Source organism: Hydractinia symbiolongicarpus, chromosome 7 (genome assembly GCF_029227915.1).
Source record: "Hydractinia symbiolongicarpus strain clone_291-10 chromosome 7, HSymV2.1, whole genome shotgun sequence".
In the NCBI taxonomy this organism is placed as follows: domain Eukaryota; kingdom Metazoa; phylum Cnidaria; class Hydrozoa; order Anthoathecata; family Hydractiniidae; genus Hydractinia; species Hydractinia symbiolongicarpus.
This window is the reverse complement of record NC_079881.1, coordinates 9,462,218-9,484,325: the sequence shown is the minus strand read 5'-3', so window position 1 is coordinate 9,484,325 and position 22,108 is coordinate 9,462,218. Positions and strand designations below refer to the sequence as shown.

Sequence of the window (22,108 nt, the reverse complement as noted above, 5' to 3'; positions counted from 1 at the left end):
TTTTGTAGATATGCTAAACACGCCACACAAAACAACCTCGTCGACAGGCCTTTTTATCTCTTTCTAAAGATCAGAACGTTCCAATATCAGGAAAAAAGTCTTGGAAAGGGGTTTTGTGCTACCATTTTAGAAAAAATTATTTCTTTGACTTAGACAAAACAAATTTAAAGACTCCATTGATTACTTAGAAATAAATTTACTATTCTATAATATATACATTTGATTCATTTACATAGCAAATATGTCAGATGTGTCAACCAGTGCTTTACATAAAAAAAGTTAGAAAAACAAATAAAGAATTTAGAAAAACAAAACAAAATACAAGCTTTCTCTTAAAGAATATGTTGTATGAGAATGTCAGACTAGAATTTAAGGTTGAAAACAATAGGTTTAGAATAAGAAGAATGACCAGTATGATTAAAATTTTTGTTTCTTTTATTTTTAAAGAACAAAACAAGAAAAAAAAAATAAAGAATTTCAGGCTAAACATTTCTTGGTTCCTTTAAAAAAAGTGCAGACGAATACAGTTATCTACCACCTTGACGGCACTTATCGGGTCGTCCCGATGACTGTTTATCTTTTACGTCACACATTACTGATGCTTTATCAAACTTATTGTCGTGAAGCGTTATAATTCATTACAGAATACACAACCCAAAGGTGAAAACTATGACATAATTACAGAAATAGAAGTTGTATCAAAAGCATTACACGTTTATTTATAAGAAAATGTTTTATAAGAACATCAGGCTGCGATTTCAGCTTGAAACTATAGATCTATTATTTAGAACAATACAGGAATAAGAATAGTGACAGCCTGGTGTTAGAATGAGTATTCTTATATAAAAAAGCCGGTAAAAATCAATGCACACATTTTAATAAGAAAACACGTACTTTTTTTAAAGAGACACGAAGCTTCTCAAAAATAAGAAAATTTTAGTATTGGAATTTTTTGGCTTTTAAAAAAATTAAGAAACTAATCAAAGTAATTTTCCATGAAATAGATCTTCGTACAACGCTTGTGTTATTGAACAACGTACTAAGACACCCGATGATATTTGTTATTCCATATATGTATAACTTTAAGAAACTAAATAAAAAACTTGCCAAAAATTTAAGAAACTGCCAGTATTAAAGCCTTTCACTGGTTTCTTTTGAAAAAAATCCACGTTCTCACATTTTAAAAATATACACAATCACGTTAACTTTATTAAATCTGATGATCAACTATGAATGATTCTTATAAAAAGAATTCTTACAAAAACAGGCCTCAGACTTAATTAATTTCCCTACATACATGTCTGTAGAGAAATTAATCTACACACGTGAAATGTATTTCTTATATCGTCTTTTTTCGTTGCTAAATTACACCCCAACCCACACAAAAAACTACAAAAAAATCTAAACTTTAATATCATAAACGTTAACAACAGACAAAATTTTGAGCTTATTATCAGATATTTTTACAAATTCAGAAACCGTGTTCACATGAATAACAGCGTTTGTAGCCCGAGATTATATTGCAGCCATTTGTTTGCTGTACTTTCACCACAAAAACAGGGTTTGCTTTGTCCACCCGTTGTGGCGATACATTCGTGTTAACACGGTGCACAAACACTAAGACTTTTTATGTGAGACTGATGATACAGGTAAACACACATTTCATTTTTCCATTCGAGATAAGGAATGGAGAGCGTGCATTAACTAATTTTTAACCAAGGAGGAGTGTTCACGTGCTTACAGTGCGTTCATGCTGTATTGTCAGTCCCGGCCAATAGTCAAGTTAGCTCGTCCGTTCCGGCGTCAACTTCCGTCATTGACGCCGTAACGTTGCTAGGCGTCGTAACTTGTGCACGCGTGGTGGACAAGTTTACGGAAGCGGAAAGCGAGTCCGCTGAGCTGTCACTACCCATCGGTGTTCCAGGCAATGAGACGTCCACGTGTTCACTTGGTTTTATTTCCACCACCTGTTTCGAATCAACCACAATATCGACAACAGCTATGAAAAAAAAATGCATTACTCGGAACAAGTTTCAAAAATTGATAAGAAAATGCATCCACGACTTCCATGTGTTTAATAAAGTGTGTGAACATTCATTTTCTAAACAGTGCGGAGGCCGCAGCAACAAGAGCGATTCGCAAAAGTAGGCGAATCAAGCCCCAGGGCAGCCTGCCACCCTCCAAATATTTTTCGCAACGAGTATTTGCGTAAACCCAGCGTCACCCGGGTTTTTATTTTCCTTACTCATAAGTTTAAGGCTAATTACGTCCTGCGAAGCAAACACTATTTATATAAAAATGCTTTCACACCACTTGTGGCGCAACATGTTAAAATTTTATTTAATTCCCTTTTTGATCACTTGTGGCGGATGTAAACGGGTGTTAAATGTAATAATATCAATTTTTAAAGAAGCAAACCTTTTCTGTTTTCTTCCTTTTCCTTCTTATCCATTGATTCATTAGCGCCTATTGAAAAGAAAAAAGTGTTACCGCCGTTTCGAACCTTCGCTACAAATATTTTTCCCGAACTCAATTAAATGCGCGCCTACCTGAAGACACTGGATTAACTGCTTGGCAAATTTTTTGTTTTTTCGTTGATTTTCGTGCAGATGATCGATGTTTTGAACCTACGACGAAATATATCATAACGCGGAGAAAAATAAGAGGCTGAATACATTCCTTACATCAATTTTTATTAAAATCGGTATGTTTGTTAGAAAATTCACATGTTGAACCTTTCCCTAAAGTGCCCCAAATTACGTCGATTTTAAAAATTTCTCGAATTACGTCCGGCAATACTATTTAGATTTTAAAAATACAGTTCTCAGCCTTGAGGGGGGATTTAGCTATGGTTTACTGGTGTAAATACCCCAGTAAAAATTTTTTTGTTGAAAATTAAGGTGTGTCTTTGTGACATCCTCGTCCCGGTAGCGCTTACTTGACGGCTAAACAAGATAATTTGGCCGCCCGCTATGATGTAAAAAGGGCAAAAAACCCTGGGGGTGAGGCTGTTTCTGTGAGCCTTTTTGAATTTTATGCCCGAAGTCAGGATAACACCCGTGCGCACTATCTTGGCGTATGAAACTGGTTTTCGAAGTCCTCACTCTTTGGCCCAAGTGCCTATCGCACAATTGGTTCTGCCAGAAAATACAAATCACCGCTCTTTGCCCTGCGAAATATCTGATTTTCCATGTCGGTGCTTTTTTTCGATCTGAAAACACCTTCCAAACCCTGCATTAGTGTTATCAACAAAAACCCAAAATTCAAAAACTAACATTTTTAATTCTTTTTATCTGTTTTTACAAAAAGTTTTAAAAGTTTGAATAATCTCCTTCGTATTATACCTAAGTTATTCAGATAAAGTTAGAAAATTTACACGGACTAAGTTGACTCATAAATCCGGATAAGTTTGTTCACGTATAAACGCGGTATTAAAACACGGTTGCAGAGGAATAGGCTAATACTTGATAGAAGAACCAAACGTAACAAAACATTAAAATGTACATCGTTATTACTTATATACATCATCAATTTCTTCACAAGAACACAGAAAAGAAACTTCATGTCACCAGAACCATGTAAGCTCACCAAATAAACCATGAAGCGTGTAAGCTCACCAAATGGTAAAAACAATCTCATTAAAACACCAAAAGCGAGTTACCTAGGTCGGGTAAATCTCCGTTTAATGCTTCTATAAGAGGGATTTCTTCCACATAGCTTGATGTGTTGTCTCCAGGCTAGTGGGAAAAATTAAATGCTAAAAACACAGGAGATTCAATCTTGCAGCCAGCGAGAAATATTGTCATGCCGTTTATTAACCATAACTCGTGACCACTCAACTTTGAGTAATCCAAATAGATTCATTTATGAAAATAAATGGTGAAAAGTGTTCAGTTGGCCAGAAATCGGGACTATTGGGGGAAACAATTGAAAGTAAAGGTTCTTGGAAAAACGGCTGTAAAATCTAATGGTCAAGTTGAAGAAAAAACTTGTATATCTTCCGCTGTTTTCGCACCTATGAAACTCTAATCGAACGCAGAGTTTAGGAAAATATTACAGTAAGTTAAATCTCCATCTTGCTGATGCAGGACATGTTTTAGTTTATTTAGGGATAAAAAATAATACTTACCCCAGCCTTTTTCTTTCTGACTGCTTTAATTTGTAACAAGGCATGGAAATCTAAAAAGCAAGGAAAATCTATGACGCGTAATATTTTACATTTCTGTCATATTTGTCCCTGAACAAGTTTAGTAACAAATACCACAAAAATAACCAACAGGTTAGAAAGTCATTTTTGTCCATCAAAAAAATGGGGGGCGTTACAACATACACCAATATGTGCCACAAAAATATCTTGCCTTTACTTTAAATCAGTATATTAAAAGTGATCGTTTGAAGAAAAAATCTAAGAAAAATATTGGCGTAAATTAAACGAAATTAATAAGATGCAATAAAAAATAACATACTTGCTCTGCATATTGGACATCTGTTTTGTTTTGTTCGCATTGCGTCAGCTGGAATATAAATACTACTAGTCTAATTTTACTTTGATCAATTTGATGCTATTTAGCTCTATTTTTGTACTCCTGTTAATCCTAATTTTGCTATTTTTGTACTCTTGTTAACTTATTTTTAGGGGGTCAAGACACCAAATTACAAAAGGTCCAAACTTTCTTTTCAACGCAAAAAATAAAGGAAAATCGCACAATATTTATCAATGTATCTTCACATAATAATGAATATGACATTAATCAATTAGGCTATTAAGAGTAACACAAATCTCCCAATAAACACGCTAAAACATTCTAAAATGATATAATATATCTCTCAATGCAAATTGTAGAAAGCTAAAAGAGAAGTTGGCTACTGACACAAGAAATCAAATTAGACACATATTCTTGTTCAATTCACAACTTGATGTAAAAAATGCACAAGGAACACCTACCGCATAAATTGCACAAACATAAATGACGACATGGTAACATTATAGTGTCTCTTAGTTCACTCATACAGATGACACATTCTGATACAGTACTAGCGTCGTCTGCATCATCATCCACCTGTAGACCAAAACAATAACATTAAATCGCTGTTTTAAATCATAATCAAATGAAAAGGATTTTCGTAAAAATATATTAACCATTGAAAAGAACAATGTAGTGGTCAGATCCATAGACTGTATTAAAACAAAGCTTAATTAATGCCTGAAGTTTGCAACAATTAGTTGTTTGGGCCAATAACACGATTAAACAACCTATTCTTGTTTCGAAAGTAAGATAACATACCCCTTCGTTAGTTTGTTGGTCCTTAACTTTATTCTCAATTCCATAAATTTCTTGTATCATAACACAAAAGCCATCAACCTACACAAACGCCAGAAAAGTGACAACAGGAAGACTTGAAAAAAAATTCATGGAAATAAAAAGGTCCAGGTACAATTTTTTTACCATTGCTTTCTGCTTCAAAAACTTCATTGTGTATAATCCATCTGATAACTATAATAATAATAATAAACATAATATTTTTATTGAAGATATTATTTTGTTTGTCTGTTCAGTATTCATATTTTCATGTTAAGAAATAATAAACTTTCCATAATAAATATTTTTAATAAAATTCATGTTTCCTCAAAAAATTATTTTATACTTTTTTCAAATAGTTTTTTGCAGTCCTTAATATTTCTGATTTAATCAATGACAACACAGTCCGTTCTTATTAGTAGTGCTCTTAACCAATGGTATTTATTTGAATAAACTTTGTTTCGTTCATAAACTATCGACTATAAACTATCGAAATTTTAGGCAACATCGATTTACTACAATTTCATTCATAAGCTACATACATAGCATTTTTATTGTCGAAACAGTTTACCTTTTCAATTCCTGCTATGGTAGAAATTGACTGTCCAAGAAAATCTAAAGAAAATGAAAATAAATTATTTAGAGGTGGTATATTTGGTGTCAAATTTCCAGGCTTTTCACTAGTCTCAACATACGAACTATGATCGAAGGCCTAAACAAACAATATTAGTTAAGCATTATTTTTCACATAAGCAAATAGGTTACCTGGATCTTCTACGGTAATCTGTATAACCAATGGTATTTCTGATGCGCCAGGTATAAAGTTTAGCTAAAATTTAAAACCAGAGATTTGGATATATATTAAGTTTTACAACCAATCAAAAATCTATAAACTACGCTACTACAACATAAGTAAATTCTCAAAACAACAACAACAATAACAACACAGTGCAACATTAACAAAGTTACGAACTGAAAATTGATCGAGGCTAAATAAGTTAATATGGTGGTTCTTCAACCAAGCCTTATTTAAAGTTAATGACTAAAGGCTAAGTAGTAAATTCTCAAAACAACAACACAACATTAACAAACTAAAAATGGTCGAGTCTAAATCAGGTTAATTTTGGTTATTTTTCTTATCAACCAATTAAAGTTAATGACTAAAAGGTTAAATTAATGTAAATTTGTTTACAAGACTTTTTCCTATGTAAGAAATTGTGAAATTGATATTGTGTGCAATTAGGAACAATAAAAAGTTATAATTAGATCCAATCAGTCGTACTTTAAAGTTTGCAAAAGCTAGAACAAAATTGCCAGACCATTTTCAACAAAGTCATTATTTGCAGTCAACTTACTTCAGATGGTTGGAAGTCATCCGGCTTTATGATAAAACTTGCACTGTTGTAAGTTTGTCCACATCCTTTCTTGAACATTACAGGTTCAGACTTCAAACTAGGAGAGCGGGCTTTATATCTACATTCATTAACAACATGTATCAATTAGTTGAGTGCTTCCTACAGTACTTTTACACTAGCAGGATTAATACACAAAACAAAAAAATGCTTTATATGGTTGAAAGATTCTGTGGTGAAGGTGGTCAAGTAGAATGAAATCATGTTTTACTAATTTAATATGATTTCATATACTTGATGATGGGTTGATTGATAAAAATAACTTCTATTTTATAATAGCCTATAAACATATTACATGACTCTCATTCACCTTACAGATCCCTGTTGGATCTCTTCCGTGGCCATCATGAATATTCGAACAGCACAATCAGTATCAGCATCAAAAACAAATTCCACACGATAATGATCAGAGTCTTCTGATCCTGCTACATTTTCCTCCCTAAAAAAAACATGTCAAAAAAAGCATATTACAAAAATTGGATTTACGAAATACAGGACAACCAAAAAAACCTAAAATCTTTTATGAACAGATGATAGTTAACAATACTTACTGGAAGTCCTAAAATTTATTTTTAAGTCTAACTTTTGATTTTTTAGAAACCAACTGTGTTAATATTTGGCATACAGATGTCAATGCCTTTAAGGTGACGGTATACCTTTTGAGTATGGTTTTTTAAATCGCGATTTTTTCAGCGATAATTATCCAAAGTTTATTATCATCAAGAAGCATTTTTTAATTACCTATCAAATAATATAAAAATAATTTGAAACTTTTTAACTTGTAGAAAGTACAGAGACATTTTTGAAACACACCCTGCCTTCGAAAAAGTGACTTCACTAACAAAACTACTTTGTTTCCAACTCTCATTCGATGTCCTCTAGAATCCTGATAGATGTATGTAAAACGATTTTTTAATTATTTTCCACAAAGTCCCCGTTTTTTATTTATTTTACTTTTTCCAAAAAAGCCATTTTTTAACTCAACCTTTGGTCTTTAAGATATAATATCTGAAGAATCCTTGATTTTTTAAAGAAAAAAAAAAGATAAACACGTTGGCTTCAGAACAGTAGCACTCTCCCTTGTAGAGATTCTGTAGTTTTGTAAAATAGATTTGAAATGTAATAGATGGTATACGCAAAAAACAACACTATGAAAAACTGTTTTAAAGATTTTTTAAAATATCACACCTTTCAAGCATACTCATAATAATGGTGATACATTCACATTTCCAAGGAGATAAATATTCAGAAGGTTGTCCTTTTAAATTTTATTATTCATAACGACATGACTGAGTATGCCATAGAAATCAAAGCAAAATCTTTTTTTAAAACACACGAACGACGTTTTACGATAACTTGACATTTTTAGAAATGAAAGATTTGAGGAGACGGCGTTTTTGAAAAATTATACTCACAAGGATAATAGTGTTAACATTCACTTGTAACTCCTATTCAATTTAAAGGTGTGAAAGACCAATTAGAAAGAAAAAGTTAGTTGTTTGGATAAAGTCAATATTCCCCTTCAAAAAATAAATAAATAGTTTCACCATTGGAAAGATCATCGTTTCTTTAGTATAAATGACTCGGTTTTTTGATACAATAAAGGTATACCGTCACTAAGTTGTTATACGAAGACAGGTTTCAGATTAAATACTTACTTGACTAGCTTTAAGGATTCTTTTCGTAGGAACACAAAACATTTTATTGTATTATTAGGTTCGTTATCATTGGGTGCGTTGTATGGAAACTAAAACAGCACAAAAATATTTCAGAAATATTCATATATATAATTTATATAGGTGCCTTTTTGAGGATTTGTTTTTGTGAATGTGGCATAATATTATGCTAATAAAATTGTTTTCTGACGCCTCCAATATGATACCAGTGACTTTTTTGTTACATCGTAGTGTTACACTGTAGTATTAAATTGCTACACAATAGATACATTTCCAGCAAGGTAGAAAATATTGGTACATCATACTTTTAATGTTAATTTTTTTCTTCGTAAAGTAAAATTTCATGATAGTTTTAGAACAAAAAATGACAATGATTTATAATAAAGCTTTTAAATTGTTTGTAATCAAAATATAACGCTGTTTAAAATTGATAAAAATCAGTAACTTAAAATGTTTTAAAACAAAATACGTTGGTGTAAAAAAGATTATTACTCAATTCTTTAGAGAATATAGACATTTTTAAGATTCGTAAGGAAGGTTTTTAATAGTCTCTTAACAAAATAAGACGATGTAAGATATCTTTTTATTTTTTTTTAAATAAAATATTAAGAAATTCAATATTTTGTTATAAAGATTTTTAGTCATTTCTTAATAAAATACGGTGATTGTGAAAACTACTACAGGAGAAAGTCTTATTTTTTCCTAATAAAACAATATTCATCGTTTCTTAATAAATTTTAGAAATGTTTAACAAAATATTTTGTAATTTTTTCTGCAACATAGAAATTTTTTGGTACTCTTTGGTAAACTAATGCTTTAAGCTTCAAGAAAATGTCATAATATATGTGCTGTATTTATGTCGTATTTCCAGCGTAAATATTAGCAGGTATTCCAAATGGCAAAACGTGTCACATATATGAAACTTTTTAACAAAACAAAACAAGAAACATAACACATACTGGTGCTGGAATATCAGGTAAATAATTCAAATCATTATTTTCACCAAATAGAAATGTTTCTGGATCCATGTTGTCAAACCGTTCTCCAGCCATAACAAAATGGTTAGCAAAAAAACAGCCTAAAAATAGTAAAAATCACACAATCTAAATATCAGTAGATACTTTTATTCACCAGTTCGTTTACGTACTGCAAATTAATTTTTAAAAGTGTTAGCTGCACTTTGTAACCAATGTAGGTTTCTTAGGGACATGACAGTAATAGTGTTTATTTTTTTAAAAGACCATTAAAGTTATGCACCCTAAGGATGCAACACATTTCTAAACAGTGAAGTTTACAGTACATATTGTTTTGCTTTGTAAATATTAGACTCATTTAATGTAAGTCTATAAATTGCAAGCTACATAAAAACACATTGTGCGAAAATTTAGAGTTTAGTTTGCAATAGGTTGTAAAACAAGTTTACATCTTCGTGGTCACATGCGAATATCAAACATGATACATAATAAAACATAAATAATAAAACAATTAAAACAATTAAACAAACATGAAAACCTTATTTACTGTTAATTTGAGAGATAGTTCTGCCTCTAGCCTAGCATAATTTTGAAATCAATTGAAATTTACAAATAATTATTTGTTCCCAGGTTACAATTCATCTACAAAAAAGAAACAAATTTTGGGAAAATGTAAAAAAAAAAATTTTTTTAGGTAATTTTGAAACCAGAGTTTTGCTGCATGTGGGAACAAATGAAATTTGTAAATAATGATCTGTATTAATTAACATTTTAAACCATAGAAAAATTAAAAGATAATATTTTGAAAAAAACTTAAAAAACCTTACTTTTGGGCCATATTTGCGTTTTTTGCAATTACGATTTGCAAATCCAAAAATGTCACTTTCTAGCATATTAATAAGTAAATTTGCACAATAAATCAAATAATTAAAGGAAAGGATCCATATAAAAGCTGTGACCCTAATTCATAGGTCACTTTGCATGTCACCAATAATATAAAAGGAAAAATAAACAAAAACAAATATAAATATATTGCTATTTGTTTCCTAATTTAATGTAAAAAGACTTTTATAAACATGTGTATACATACATAGTGGTGTTTGTTGAACGAAAAACTAATCAGAAATGAAATTTATGTACATTAGGTGCAACTTGTTCAATATCATACATATGCAAATTAAATCATAACAATCCATTAAAAGAAACTAATAATTTTGTAAAATAGGTAGACATTTCCCTAAAAACATTTTTTCCTCAAAACATTATTTTTCCCAGCAAAACATGTAAAGGAGTTCGAAGATGGTAACAATGTGGAATTTTTTTGACACCTATGATTCCCCACTAAGTTAAATGTGAACAGGTATGGAGATCAAGGGTCTTCAAAAACATTTAAGAGACTTGGAAAAAACAAACACATGATTGTTTATAAAGGTAAATTAATTACTTATACATTGATAAGTTTGAAAGTATCTATATTATAATACATGTGTGTATGTCTGTCCATCACGCAAAATGGTAACCGCCCAAGCGAGACACAAAGGCATTTTATTAAAAGAAGGACGAGTGAACCTGTGAATTTATCCACTGGCCACTGATTAGTATACCTTACCAGGTTTAAAATTACTTCAGACAAAATGTCAAAATTCACTATTCCTTAAATATAAAATCAAAATTGTGCAGCATAATTTAATCTGAAATTTTTTCATGCAAATACCTTAGGAAAAGAAAGTCTGTTTAAAAAAACTTAGGATTTAATTTCTATATTACTGAAACCTAACATCATTTCTTTGCCATAAGATCCCTTCAGAAAGTACCATTCAAAGACTGCCAACAATTCTTAATTCCAAAACAATAACAAAAGTTTTTTTCCTCAGAAACTTTTTTTTATAACGAGTTAGATATTTCCTTTATTCCAAAACAAGAACAAAGGTTTTTCCTCAGAAAATTATTTTATAGCGAAAACTATAAAGCTTGCCATATCAAAAAAAAATTCCTAAAAACAACTTACCAGATTTTGTTGCTGGAGGAAATCTATATGACAATGCAGTTGATGAACTGAAATTTTCCACATTGCCGCCAGCAGATCTTTGAAAAGGCAACCGGAAAGGCAAGTAATTACCCATAATCAATTAGTTTTTACAATGTTCGCAGCTGCAGTAACTATATTTTAATTATTTTACCTGAAAATTAGATAAATGCTGAAGACGATAATTTTAAGGCATAGTAGTGCAATTGTCAAAAGATATGATAAATACAAGGTAACCTAGTCGCTAAATTAGCCTGCATGACATAAAAATTAATGTTTACAAAGCAGTTTTACAAGACTTAACATCCGTAAACATTATACATAAGAAATTTCGCTCTGTTTTTACAATAATATTTTTGAAGGTGTGAAACATTATATTAGGATAATAACTTGTGGATTCGATTGTAATCAACAACAAATTGCATCTTCAATCAAAACTCATGAAAATAAGTTACAAAAATAAAGTTAACTATAAAGCCATCTATATTTGAATTATTGTTCATCACCAAGTGCTCATTTAGAGATTTTGGAAGTTATAATTTTCCTCTTGCAGGATGAAGGCAGAGTTTGGTCATTAACAAAGATAAAAATCAATCTGCAATGAATAAAGCAAAGTGCAAGGCAAAAAGTCAAAAACTACTTAATGACATACAAGTTCTCCTACTTCCATGAAATGTAAAGTTGCGGGAAAATAAGGTAAGAATCTCAATTTCCTGCAAATTATCCATGTATCAAAGGTTCCCAGATTATTTGAAGTTTAAAAATAAAGATGGATGAACTTTCAAATATGGATGGCTTAACACGAAGTAGTTATTAAGTAATTAATTTTATATTATATAATATTCTCAGTGACAATATTCTGTATAACATTCAGATAATGAATATCAACAATATTTTGCCAAATACAGTGCTTCTTTATACAAAACAGTTCAATTAAAAAAAGTCTATTATTCACAAAAAACAACATAAAAATATGCAATCTATGTTAATTAAAATATTTGACTATATTATGACGTTGTTTTCACTTTCAGTCAGCTTTACATGGGTTGGCAACACACGTGGTTCATCACCAGGCTCCGTAAAGTTCTGATCGTCCCACAATTCATCTTGCGTAGTATAGACCTCATCAGGATCAGGATATTTAGAGATGCTTTTATAGTAACTCAGAGGACTGCAAATCGGAACATATGGCGCAGGTACTGTTTCGTTAAGCTTTCTTAACATATACAAAATGCCTTGATCCTCATGCCAATCATCGTATGTTGCCTAAAAATATTTTTTAACAAAAATATGGTGAGTAATGTCTTTTTTCTATAAGCTACCAGTACGGTACGGTAGTGAGACATGGGCAGTGAAGCAGGAAGATCTTGACCGTTTAGAAAGGAATGATATGAGAATGGTTAGGTGGATGTGTAATGCCAGTCTGAGAGACAGAAAGAGTTCAGATGAGCTAAGAAGCAGGCTAAGTCTCCGTAGAATTAAAGATGTTATCCAGATAAGAAGATTGAACTGGCTGGGGCACTTGGAAAGAATGGAGGAGGATAATTGGGTAAGAAAGTGTAGAGACTTGATAGTTCCTGGGGCAAAGCCCAGAGGCAGACCGAGAAAGACTTGGCAGGAGGTTATAAGGACAGACTTGATACAGAGGAAGTTGAGTTTAGATCTAACACAGTCTAGATCAGATTGGAAGAGGGTCATTAATATACCCCGTCCAACCCATGCTAGCATGGAAAACAGACGTTAAGCCGAGAATGAATGAATGAATGAATGAACAATAATGGTATTTTAGTATCATTCTCTTAATTTATATAAATATTAACACTTGATTTTGTCTCTGGTGATTTTTAGTCTACGGATACAAGAAAAACAAACAGGCTAAACTATTCAGAATAAAAAAGATGCCAACTTTTAGATTTATTCACAGTAGAAAAAAAATTCACTTGTTCTTACCAAGTTCACTAAATCTCTTCCCCAATAAACCTCATTTGGCAAGTATGAAGTACGGGCCTGCAAGACACACCCAGTAGCTTCAACAACACCTTCCAAAATAACAACCAATTCCCAGTCTGAGTTTTCATACATTTCTTTGGAGACATTATAAAATGGACTCTTTCTATCAATAACATGGGTTACTGCACAAGGAAATAATAAAAAAAGGCGATCACTGTCGTCACGAATGTTATACCAATCCATTCCCACTCTCAATTGATTCTGTTGATTTTGTATTATAGTACCCTCAAGGGTCTTGTATGTTCTAAACAGATGTAAGCGTACATGGCACTCGCCAAGTTGCTTCTTTCTCACATCTGCAATGTTGAACATTAAGCAAAACTTATCATCTCGCTTCGTGATAACAGCATTTTTTGAAAACACAATAGTAGACTGTCTTTTTCCTGGTCGAGCCACTTTGGTGAATATCAAACCAATTATGCATGCTTCAATGATGCAACTGGCAAGTGACTGAATGATCAGTAAAATCACAGTTTCAGGGCACTTGCTTGTAACCTGTCTTCCTCCATAACCAATTGTCATTGATGTCTCCAAGGACAATAAGAATGCTTCAGTGAAATTTGTCACATTATCAAAACATTTTGTACCATGAGTTATCATAACAATCCACCAAAAAAATCCAAAGAGTAACCATGAACCTAAACCAAGCACAATAACCAAGCACAATAAGCATTATTTTATAATATATACTCTCTGTCTGCCTGTGACCCAGTTTAAAAACAAGGGGTTTTGTTGTTTAACATGCCACTATAATCACATCTATAATCTTAGTAATAACCCGTCCAAGTAAATTTTGTGATGCCATGCTAACAAACAGGCACACATGCTTTTAAATTGCAACTTAATTTTTTTCATATTTTTCTATTAGGACATTTTTTTTAATTCGCTTTTCAATGGATAACAAGTATACATCTTTACTTCATGCAATGAGCAGGATTTCTCATGATTCAGGTATACAATTTCAATTCTAAATGCAAAAATTTTTGTTTTTGCGAAACTTTAGGTGTAGTTTAGGTGCAATAAATTTGTGTACGCACATTATCACAGAACGACTGGGTAGTAATTCAATGCTAACTGGAACCATATTATTTTATATCTATCTCATAACCACAATTTTTTTTTGGAATTAATAAATTTGTTTGTAAAAATCTTGGACTACAGTGCTACAGTGCGTGAAAAAATGCATTTTAAGGGTGGGTTCACACTTCGTTCACCATAGTCACACCAAAAAGCAACAATGTGTCAGCAAAACATGCATGTCATTCTAAGTGTTTCCACAAATGATATAATTAAAACATTTTCTGAATTTTATTATTTTTTTTTTTTTATTTTAACAACCTATAGCGCTCAATTTTAAGTTACTCCTGTTCTCTGGTGACATTTCCAATCACATTACATTGTGTTATAACAAATGAACTTCTTCACTAACAACAAGACAAACCATGATCATTGAGGGCAAAGTTTTATTCAGGGCGAAGTTTACCATATAGTGTGCAAACTTGAATTTCGGAGGCTGTAGCATGAATGCTTCAGAATAATCATGCTTTGTCTAAATATCATGTTTTTTTACATAAAAACAAACAGCTTGTTTTTTGTAAAAATTTAGTAAAATGAGCTTCGCACATGGATATCAGAGGGATGCTAAAACAATAGCAATGTGAATGGAATTTTAAGGTGCATTGAGATTAGTTTAATCTCCTTATCTATTTCTACCTCCATGGTTTAAAGTAACATTTTTTAGATCATGGTTAGAAATTTTTTATTTCCAAGTTTTTTGAAGACCACTATCCGGATTCCTCATCATAACCCCATCAAATGATAATAAAACATACCTAGATAAAATACTACAAACAGCACAATCATCCACTTCCATTTAGCATCAATTATAGTCGTGAAAATATCTTGCAAATAACGATCTCTAGGAAACACTTTTGATCTCACATTACGCTTGCCATTCTTTTCAACTAATCGTCTTCGTGATGGTTTTCTGAAAGACCGAGAACGTTGTCGCCTAAATCTAACACCATCAACTATATTATCATAACTTTCCAAAACATCACGTTCACTTGCCACATCTGACACCTTCTTTGTGTAGTTTTCCTGTGTGAAAACATTACTCGAATCCAATGTTCCATGACTTCCATAAGTATTTTTGTTACCAGACAATGTCATTTTTTCACTATTTACATTCTTTGTTAAACTGTACATAATATTCCATTTCAATAAAACCTTAAGATAAAATAAGCCAAAATTATAATGGCGTTTAAAAAAAACAAAGAATAAACAAACAAATAAATACCTTTATATTTAATTAAAAACAATATAATCTGGAAATCGAATATCTTCAAAAATATGTAACTAGTTCGCAAGAGAAAAAGATAAAAATAATTGCAAGCTCAAAAACTTGTTTTTAAAAGTTATGCAGCAAGAATTTTTCTTGTGTTGTTTTAAATGTTATACAGCATTGAAAATTGTACAGAATATATACTTGTATTGTTTTGAAAGTTATACAGCAACTAATACTTGCACTGTTTTGAAATTTATACAGAAAGTTATTCTTCTCCTACTTAAAATAATAAACAAACAATTTCAGTGTTCTTTTAATGTTTTTTGCGCAGTATTATGGGAAAATCTAAATTTAAGTGCAAATTCATTTTTGGACTATGGTTGTTTAGTTAAAAAAATTTAAAATCTTTCACAGTGTTAAAATCTTCTTTTTGAAAATTCATAACGGAGGAGGGTGTTATAACAAGCATTTTCTATCTTGTTTTAATTATTTTTCCTAAATGGTATTGACTAAAGTCATGCTGTATTACAGTTCAGCTAGTGTAATTTTAAACATATATATTAATCATAACGAAGGAGGGTGTTACGACAATAATCTGTCTTGTTTTTCACTTGTATTATAACTATTTTAGCAAAAGTAGCTAATTTTTGTTATAAATCACATATTTAAATCACAAATTCAAAACTTCTGTTTAACCACGTAACTATTTTTATGATTACAAAATTAGCGCATCGCGCATTTTAGTTTTATCGCGACAAATTACCATGAACAAAGAATCAACTTCCAGTGGCCTTAACAACAGTAGTCCTAAGTAACGTTATTGATTCACCTTGATTAGTATAATTGTAGACTGACATTCAACCAACAAAAAATAACTTATATTTTCACAAGATGGGATGAGAAAATGTTTGTTTTTTTTTTCGTTTTTTTTTTCTTTAAAACTTTTTTGCTTGATATTATTATCTTTTTGTTTTTGTGAAAATTAGGGTTGGTCGGGCTTGTAGAACAACTAATTAAATTGGAGTTGCCTTACAAAAATAATTTAATTCATTCTTAACAAATAAATCCATTAATACAAATCACATTCCAGCACGGGTGTTACATCCACCATTTTGATTTCTGTAACGAATCTCTAGGAGTGTGTAATAAAAAGACCACGGAAAACATGGAGAAAGAAATCTTTGCTTAAATGTTTAGGTCTAAAAAATAAAAGTAAATTAGTTTTAATTTTAAGATTATATTAAACTTTAAAAACCTGGTCTGGCTAGTGATTAGTGTGAAATATTTATCATTTTCAAAAGAAAAAAATCTTTTAAATTACCCACGTGGGTAGTAAAAAAAAATGTAAAACATTATGCACAAAGTTTAATATATTTTTCAACACAATTCATACAAAGATAGATTTGGCTGTTGCCTTTAAACTTATATTTCATGAAAAGATCAGAAACTTTCTTGTTGGTGTTTATTGCTAACGGTAGGCAGTGAATTTTGAATTTTGAAACGTAAAACAGTTGACCTGTTATTAAAAAGATGATTTTAAAATCAGGTGAATATAAAAATAATTTTCATTTAAACAATAGTTTTGCTATTGGTATCATTACAACTTTATGTGAATAATAGATGACTTGCTGAGGCAAATTTCCGTAAATTGTTGTTTTGATTGTACTGCGCATGCGCAAATTCTCGGCAGGCAAAATGCATTGTAGCGCCAGCCAGCAGCTTACACTTGATAATCCTTTAAAGCCTCAAAAATGTTTCCATAGAAAGAAATGGGCTGAAAAAGACCTTTCTTTAGAAGAAAAGCTTACCGCGGAAAAATGTAAACATGTAAAAAAGTCTAATGCAGAACTTTGTACACATTCTTACTCCTCAACTCATCTATTACCTCTTGTTGTATCAGCTTTCTTAAAAAAATTAATAATAATACTTTAGGCTGATAGCAGAGGGGAAAAAGAAAGGCCAAGCATCAATTGGCCATATGTTGATAAAAAAGACAAAAATCATTTGTGTGGACAGAGCCTTATTTATGAGATAAATTCTCTAGAAGATGATGCATAGATATTTATTACATGGAAATACCACAAAGGAAAAAAAATTAACCTGTTAATACCTACGAAAGGAAATATGTATATTTAATTAAAAAATCTCTGGTGTTTAGCTGGCTACTGGCTAACTTTATCGTTAGTTTGTAGCTATAGGTAGCTAATTCCCTGCTGAATTTCCTTCCACCACGGTAGTGAAACTTCAATAATTTTCGGTATATTTTTTCGCATCGGCGACCGTTGGTTTTGGCCTTCCGTGGTAGATCGAGAAAAATAATTGCAGAGCTTTTTGAAACCGTTATTCGCGAGAACGATAGTAGGTATGACCAGAAACCTACCTGTACCTAGATTAACAAACTTTTTTGATCATCCGAGACAAACAAACATTTTGTTTCTGTGTAGTGCAGTTTGGATTGGGAAGGTGAGGAGGGAGGGAGGGAAAGAAAATAGAGATTTAGCCCCCCCCCTTTTCTAGTTGATACCACACTGTTCTATGCTTTGTGTATTATAGTTAGGTAGCTACAACTTAGCTAGCTAGCTACAATTTAGCTAATTTTCTCACATTTCTAGGATGGAGGCAGCATTGTTAGACCTACCCCCCAGCCAGTTGTTGCTATAAGGTTTATAGCTAGCTAGCTAGGCCTCAGATTGGACCGAAGTTAAGAAACCTGCCTCATATCCATCCCCTGAACACTTGCTGTCACACCACACTTTCGTTTAAAGGGGTTTTTGCCTCAAAAATAATTTTTTTATATGTTGTGGAGAATAAAAAGTTGTTTATCAAGTTTTTTGGAATTTTTTAAAAATCTTTTTTCGTCGTTTTTTGAGGATTCCCTTTAAGACTAATTTCTATCTCTAGCTAATGTATTTGGCAAATCCTAATGGAGATCACTTTTTAATTTTTGTTGTGTTTTCTTTTTCTTTTTACTTTTCACAGCAGATTATAAAATATGTTACTATGTTTGATTGGGGCAAGGCAGTCTAAGGTTTATCATTTTTTGTTTCTTTTTTGTTAAAGAACCAGAATTTTCAATTATCATATAAAAGTTGCGACATAGCTAGATACGTAGATAAATAAATAAGTGGGTTTGCAATTTTATTTTAATTTATAATCCTAGCTAGATTTTCTTGTATATAGCTAAGAAAAAACAAGAATTTTTGAGCATCATATAAAACCTGAAACAAAGATTTCTTTTGGGTGTTATTCATATGAATTTCACAACCTAGTGCCCAGGATTTAATTATTATATGGTGTTGAAAATATTGAAAAACGTTAAAATTAAATATATATATAATGATATTTTTTTTTATCTTTGCTACTTTCAAGCAACAGGTGACCACTGAAAATATCAAAAATAATTAAAAAATACAATATATACAAAAACACATGCAACTATCTCCTTGCTATTGCTGCAATTCATTTTATACATACCGTGATTCCTGATGTGTAAATGGAAAACAATTATTGGAAAACATTAAAAAAATTCCAGTACTTCGCTGTTACAGACAATCTATAATAGTTATTATATTGTTTATTTTTTTGCCTAAGAAAAGGCAGTGATATTTAAAAATTATACAAAATGGTGTCTAATTTAAAAAAATGATGATTGTTAAGGAAAATATGCAGAAAAAAGTCTGCAAGTGGTAATTGATCAACACAACTATAATTAGAAAAATATGCAAATGATTTAATATAAGAAAAGTAGCAAAAAGTATATAAAGTAGTAAATAGGTAAAAAAATGAAAGAACTAAATAATGTTTTGATGTTTTGAATTTACTTTTAACAAGAAGCCCTGGGGGCTCTAAGAATTTCTGCTTGCTACCAAAATATTTGATGACAACCTCCTAATTCGTTGTTATCATGCCAAACGTTCGAAGAGGTTTGGTGCTTGAAGCTCTGAAGATAAAACACACAAGTGACATTACATCTTACAATAAACGCAAACAAAACGAAACGTGTCATAATAAACTCACACTTTAAAAGAAATTGCGAACAAAAATTATAGCCTATCATTCATGGTTGAAAGTCTTCCGATTGAAACGGTTATGGTCTTGAACGGCATTTGGTTGACAAAAAAACAAAATTTTGATGCCACCATCATGTTCAGCATACTTTTTTTGTTAACTGTGCCAAATTTTGTGGAAAATAAAGTAGTTTTAATTTTTGGACCAATTTTGGCCTAAAATGACATTTAAGGTGGCCAAAAATAGAAATTTTGATGTCACCATCATGTTCAGCATACTTTTTTTGTTAACTGTGCCAAATATTGTGGAAAATAAAGTAGTTTTAATTTTTGGACCAATTTTGGCCTAAAATGACATTTAAGGGGCTAAAGAATCGAAATTTTGATGTCACCATCATGTTCAGTATACTTTTTTTGTTAACTGTGCCAAATATTGTGGAAAATAAAGTCGTTTTAATTTTTGAACCAATTTTGGCGTAAAATGACATTTAGGTAACAAAAAATCAGAGGAACGTGAAATCCCAGGGTCGATTTTTTCTCAAAAAATGCTCCAAAAGAAAAAACGACGGTTTTAAAGAATTTCCTACGCCTTCGGGCGCGGAAATTCAATAAAAAATGCTTTGTTATTAAATATTTTGTTAAAAGATGTATCCGAGGTACTTTATTTATTACGCACTCACGCTTTTTAAAAACTTGCTCTTGTTTATTATACTCGCACTCGCATTGTACGCTTACTCTCAATTTTATCACTTTCATTTGGTAATACTCATACTCTTAAAAATATGTGGCTTTACTTGCAATCAACATTGTACATGATACTCAGGATCAATGTTTTTAAATTGCCTTTACTTTTTGTCACTTTGATACATATTTATCCTCACAACTGATATTTCTGCCAACAGCAAATTTATTGTTGCTGGAAATTATATATTTTGCATATTTAGCAGCAATTACGATAGCAATTATCAGAATTTTGTATTGTTGTACGAGACCAAAAAAGAGTGTAAATCGGAGAAATAAGTTAGAAAATTAGTTTACCTGATATTTAAAATTAAAGAAAGAAAAAGCTAATCATACCTTCGTTAAAAAGATGCTTTCGATGCATTTTTTTATTTATCTCTTATAATAATACGCTGAGTGTGTCTGTCTGTATGCCTGTGTGTCTGTAACAGCCAAAGTGGATGTGTTCATTTTCCTTTGATGTTGCCGAAAAATGCATGTCTCAAATGTTAAATTTTCTGACGTTATGGCGCGACGAAAATAACGCTACTTTAACGTCAATATATATCCTATATTAAATTAATGAAGCCATTACAGTGCACCTAAAACTTCGATGCCAAATAACTTGGAAACGAGGTGGTGATGTCAATGAATTTTCACTGCGTGGGTAACTAGGGACCACTTTGGACCAATTTGGGTAATTTTCCCAAACCTGGGTCCCCAAATCCGTTTCGGAATGGATGGGTTGATGACATCATAAAAAAACCTTCAAACCCCAATATCTCTGCAACCGTTTGTCAAAAGTACACGATCCTATACATTTTCTTGATCAACGTTTCAAGATCTATACGATAAAGGCAACAGGTATACAAATTTCTAAAAAAAAGTTTCTGTTTTGACGGGCCAATGCTGACGTCAGCAAAATTTTTAACCCTTATATTTCATTAACCGTTCATCAAAAGCACATGATCATATACATTTTCTTGATCAGCGCTCTTTAAGCTCTACACAATAGAGGCAACGTGAAAACAAAATTCTAAATAGTTTTTAGTGGATAACATCAAAATTTTTATCCTGCCTCAGTGGATTTTTCTACGGGGCTTATCGACTAGTTTATAATATTAATTAATATTAATTTTTATCATGTTATTTAAACTATGAAACAATTGCCTCTTCAGTTACTTATGTTTTTAGCATTCTTGTTAGTTTTAAAAATGCTTTTAGTTTTAAATTGCTAAGCTTGTGAAACATTTGGATTGTGTTAGATCACTAAGCTGACCAGTGAGCTAATCAAAACTTTTCTATCCTTAGCGCACTGTTTACATCCTTGAGCAAAAATAATCTGATGTGGTTAGGCTAAGCCAGTGGTATGAACTAAGCATAATAAATTTAAAATCTTATTGCAGTCGAATCAGATAAACGGGTCAAGGAAAATTGTTAGGCATGCCAATATATTGATTTTTGCCTTCTTAATTTTGGCTGGGTGTGAATTTCTCACTTAGATTTAACATTTCTCAAATGGAGAATGGAAACAAAACAAATAAATAGGTGTGAAACTTAATGCATAATCTTTACATAAAAATGTATTACAGGAGATAATGTTAAAAATAACATAAGAATATGTTCAGTTTTGTAAAATCGAGTACATCAACTCTTTTGTGTACCACACAATCCAATATTTTCTATTCTTTTTTTG

General features: G+C 31.4%; 2 protein-coding genes and 1 non-coding gene across 3 annotated transcripts; all 3 read right to left on the bottom strand.

Annotated features, from left to right (window-relative positions):
- Positions 1-111: 111 nt before the first annotated feature.
- On the bottom strand, positions 112-11,570 carry LOC130648351 (probable E3 ubiquitin-protein ligase MGRN1). The gene is made up of 16 exons (XM_057454371.1): positions 11,371-11,570; positions 9,348-9,466; positions 8,371-8,459; positions 7,023-7,151; positions 6,656-6,773; positions 6,066-6,129; positions 5,872-5,915; positions 5,448-5,495; positions 5,286-5,363; positions 4,946-5,060; positions 4,467-4,514; positions 4,130-4,179; positions 3,662-3,737; positions 2,550-2,627; positions 2,419-2,466; positions 112-1,999 (listed from the first exon to the last, which is right to left on the bottom strand). Exons 1-16 carry the CDS (start codon positions 11,483-11,485, stop codon positions 1,779-1,781), a joined length of 1,440 nt encoding a protein of 479 aa, XP_057310354.1. The 5' UTR covers positions 11,486-11,570; the 3' UTR covers positions 112-1,778.
- LOC130649661 (U12 minor spliceosomal RNA) lies at positions 2,110-2,262 on the bottom strand. The gene has a single exon (XR_008983085.1). It is a non-coding gene; the product is annotated as a U12 minor spliceosomal RNA (small nuclear RNA).
- A 237-nt stretch (positions 11,571-11,807) lies between the features above and the next one.
- LOC130648353 (G protein-activated inward rectifier potassium channel 3-like) lies at positions 11,808-15,643 on the bottom strand. The gene is made up of 3 exons (XM_057454372.1): positions 15,231-15,643; positions 13,339-14,036; positions 11,808-12,654 (listed from the first exon to the last, which is right to left on the bottom strand). The coding sequence occupies exons 1-3, from the start codon at positions 15,604-15,606 to the stop codon at positions 12,391-12,393; spliced, it is 1,338 nt and encodes a 445-aa protein (XP_057310355.1). The 5' UTR covers positions 15,607-15,643; the 3' UTR covers positions 11,808-12,390.
- Positions 15,644-22,108: the final 6,465 nt, after the last annotated feature.

What these genes read in the sequence shown, in the direction of transcription:
- LOC130648351 (XM_057454371.1), bottom strand. Translation starts at nt 11,485, where the DNA reads ATGGGTAATTACTTGCCTTTCCGGTTGCCTTTTCAAAGATCTGCTGGC. An exon ending in GATTACCGTAGAAGATCCAG is followed by an intron (nt 5,916 to 6,065) that starts GTAACCTATTTG and finishes CATTTTCTTTAG; the next exon opens with ATTTTCTTGGACAGTCAATT. An exon ending in ATGTTTGTGCAATTTATGCG is followed by an intron (nt 4,515 to 4,945) that starts GTAGGTGTTCCT and finishes TTTATATTCCAG; the next exon opens with CTGACGCAATGCGAACAAAA.
- LOC130648353 (XM_057454372.1), bottom strand. Translation starts at nt 15,606, where the DNA reads ATGTACAGTTTAACAAAGAATGTAAATAGTGAAAAAATGACATTGTCT. An exon ending in GTTTGTAGTATTTTATCTAG is followed by an intron (nt 14,037 to 15,230) that starts GTATGTTTTATT and finishes TGCTTGGTTTAG; the next exon opens with GTTCATGGTTACTCTTTGGA. An exon ending in GAAGAGATTTAGTGAACTTG is followed by an intron (nt 12,655 to 13,338) that starts GTAAGAACAAGT and finishes AAATATTTTTAG; the next exon opens with GCAACATACGATGATTGGCA.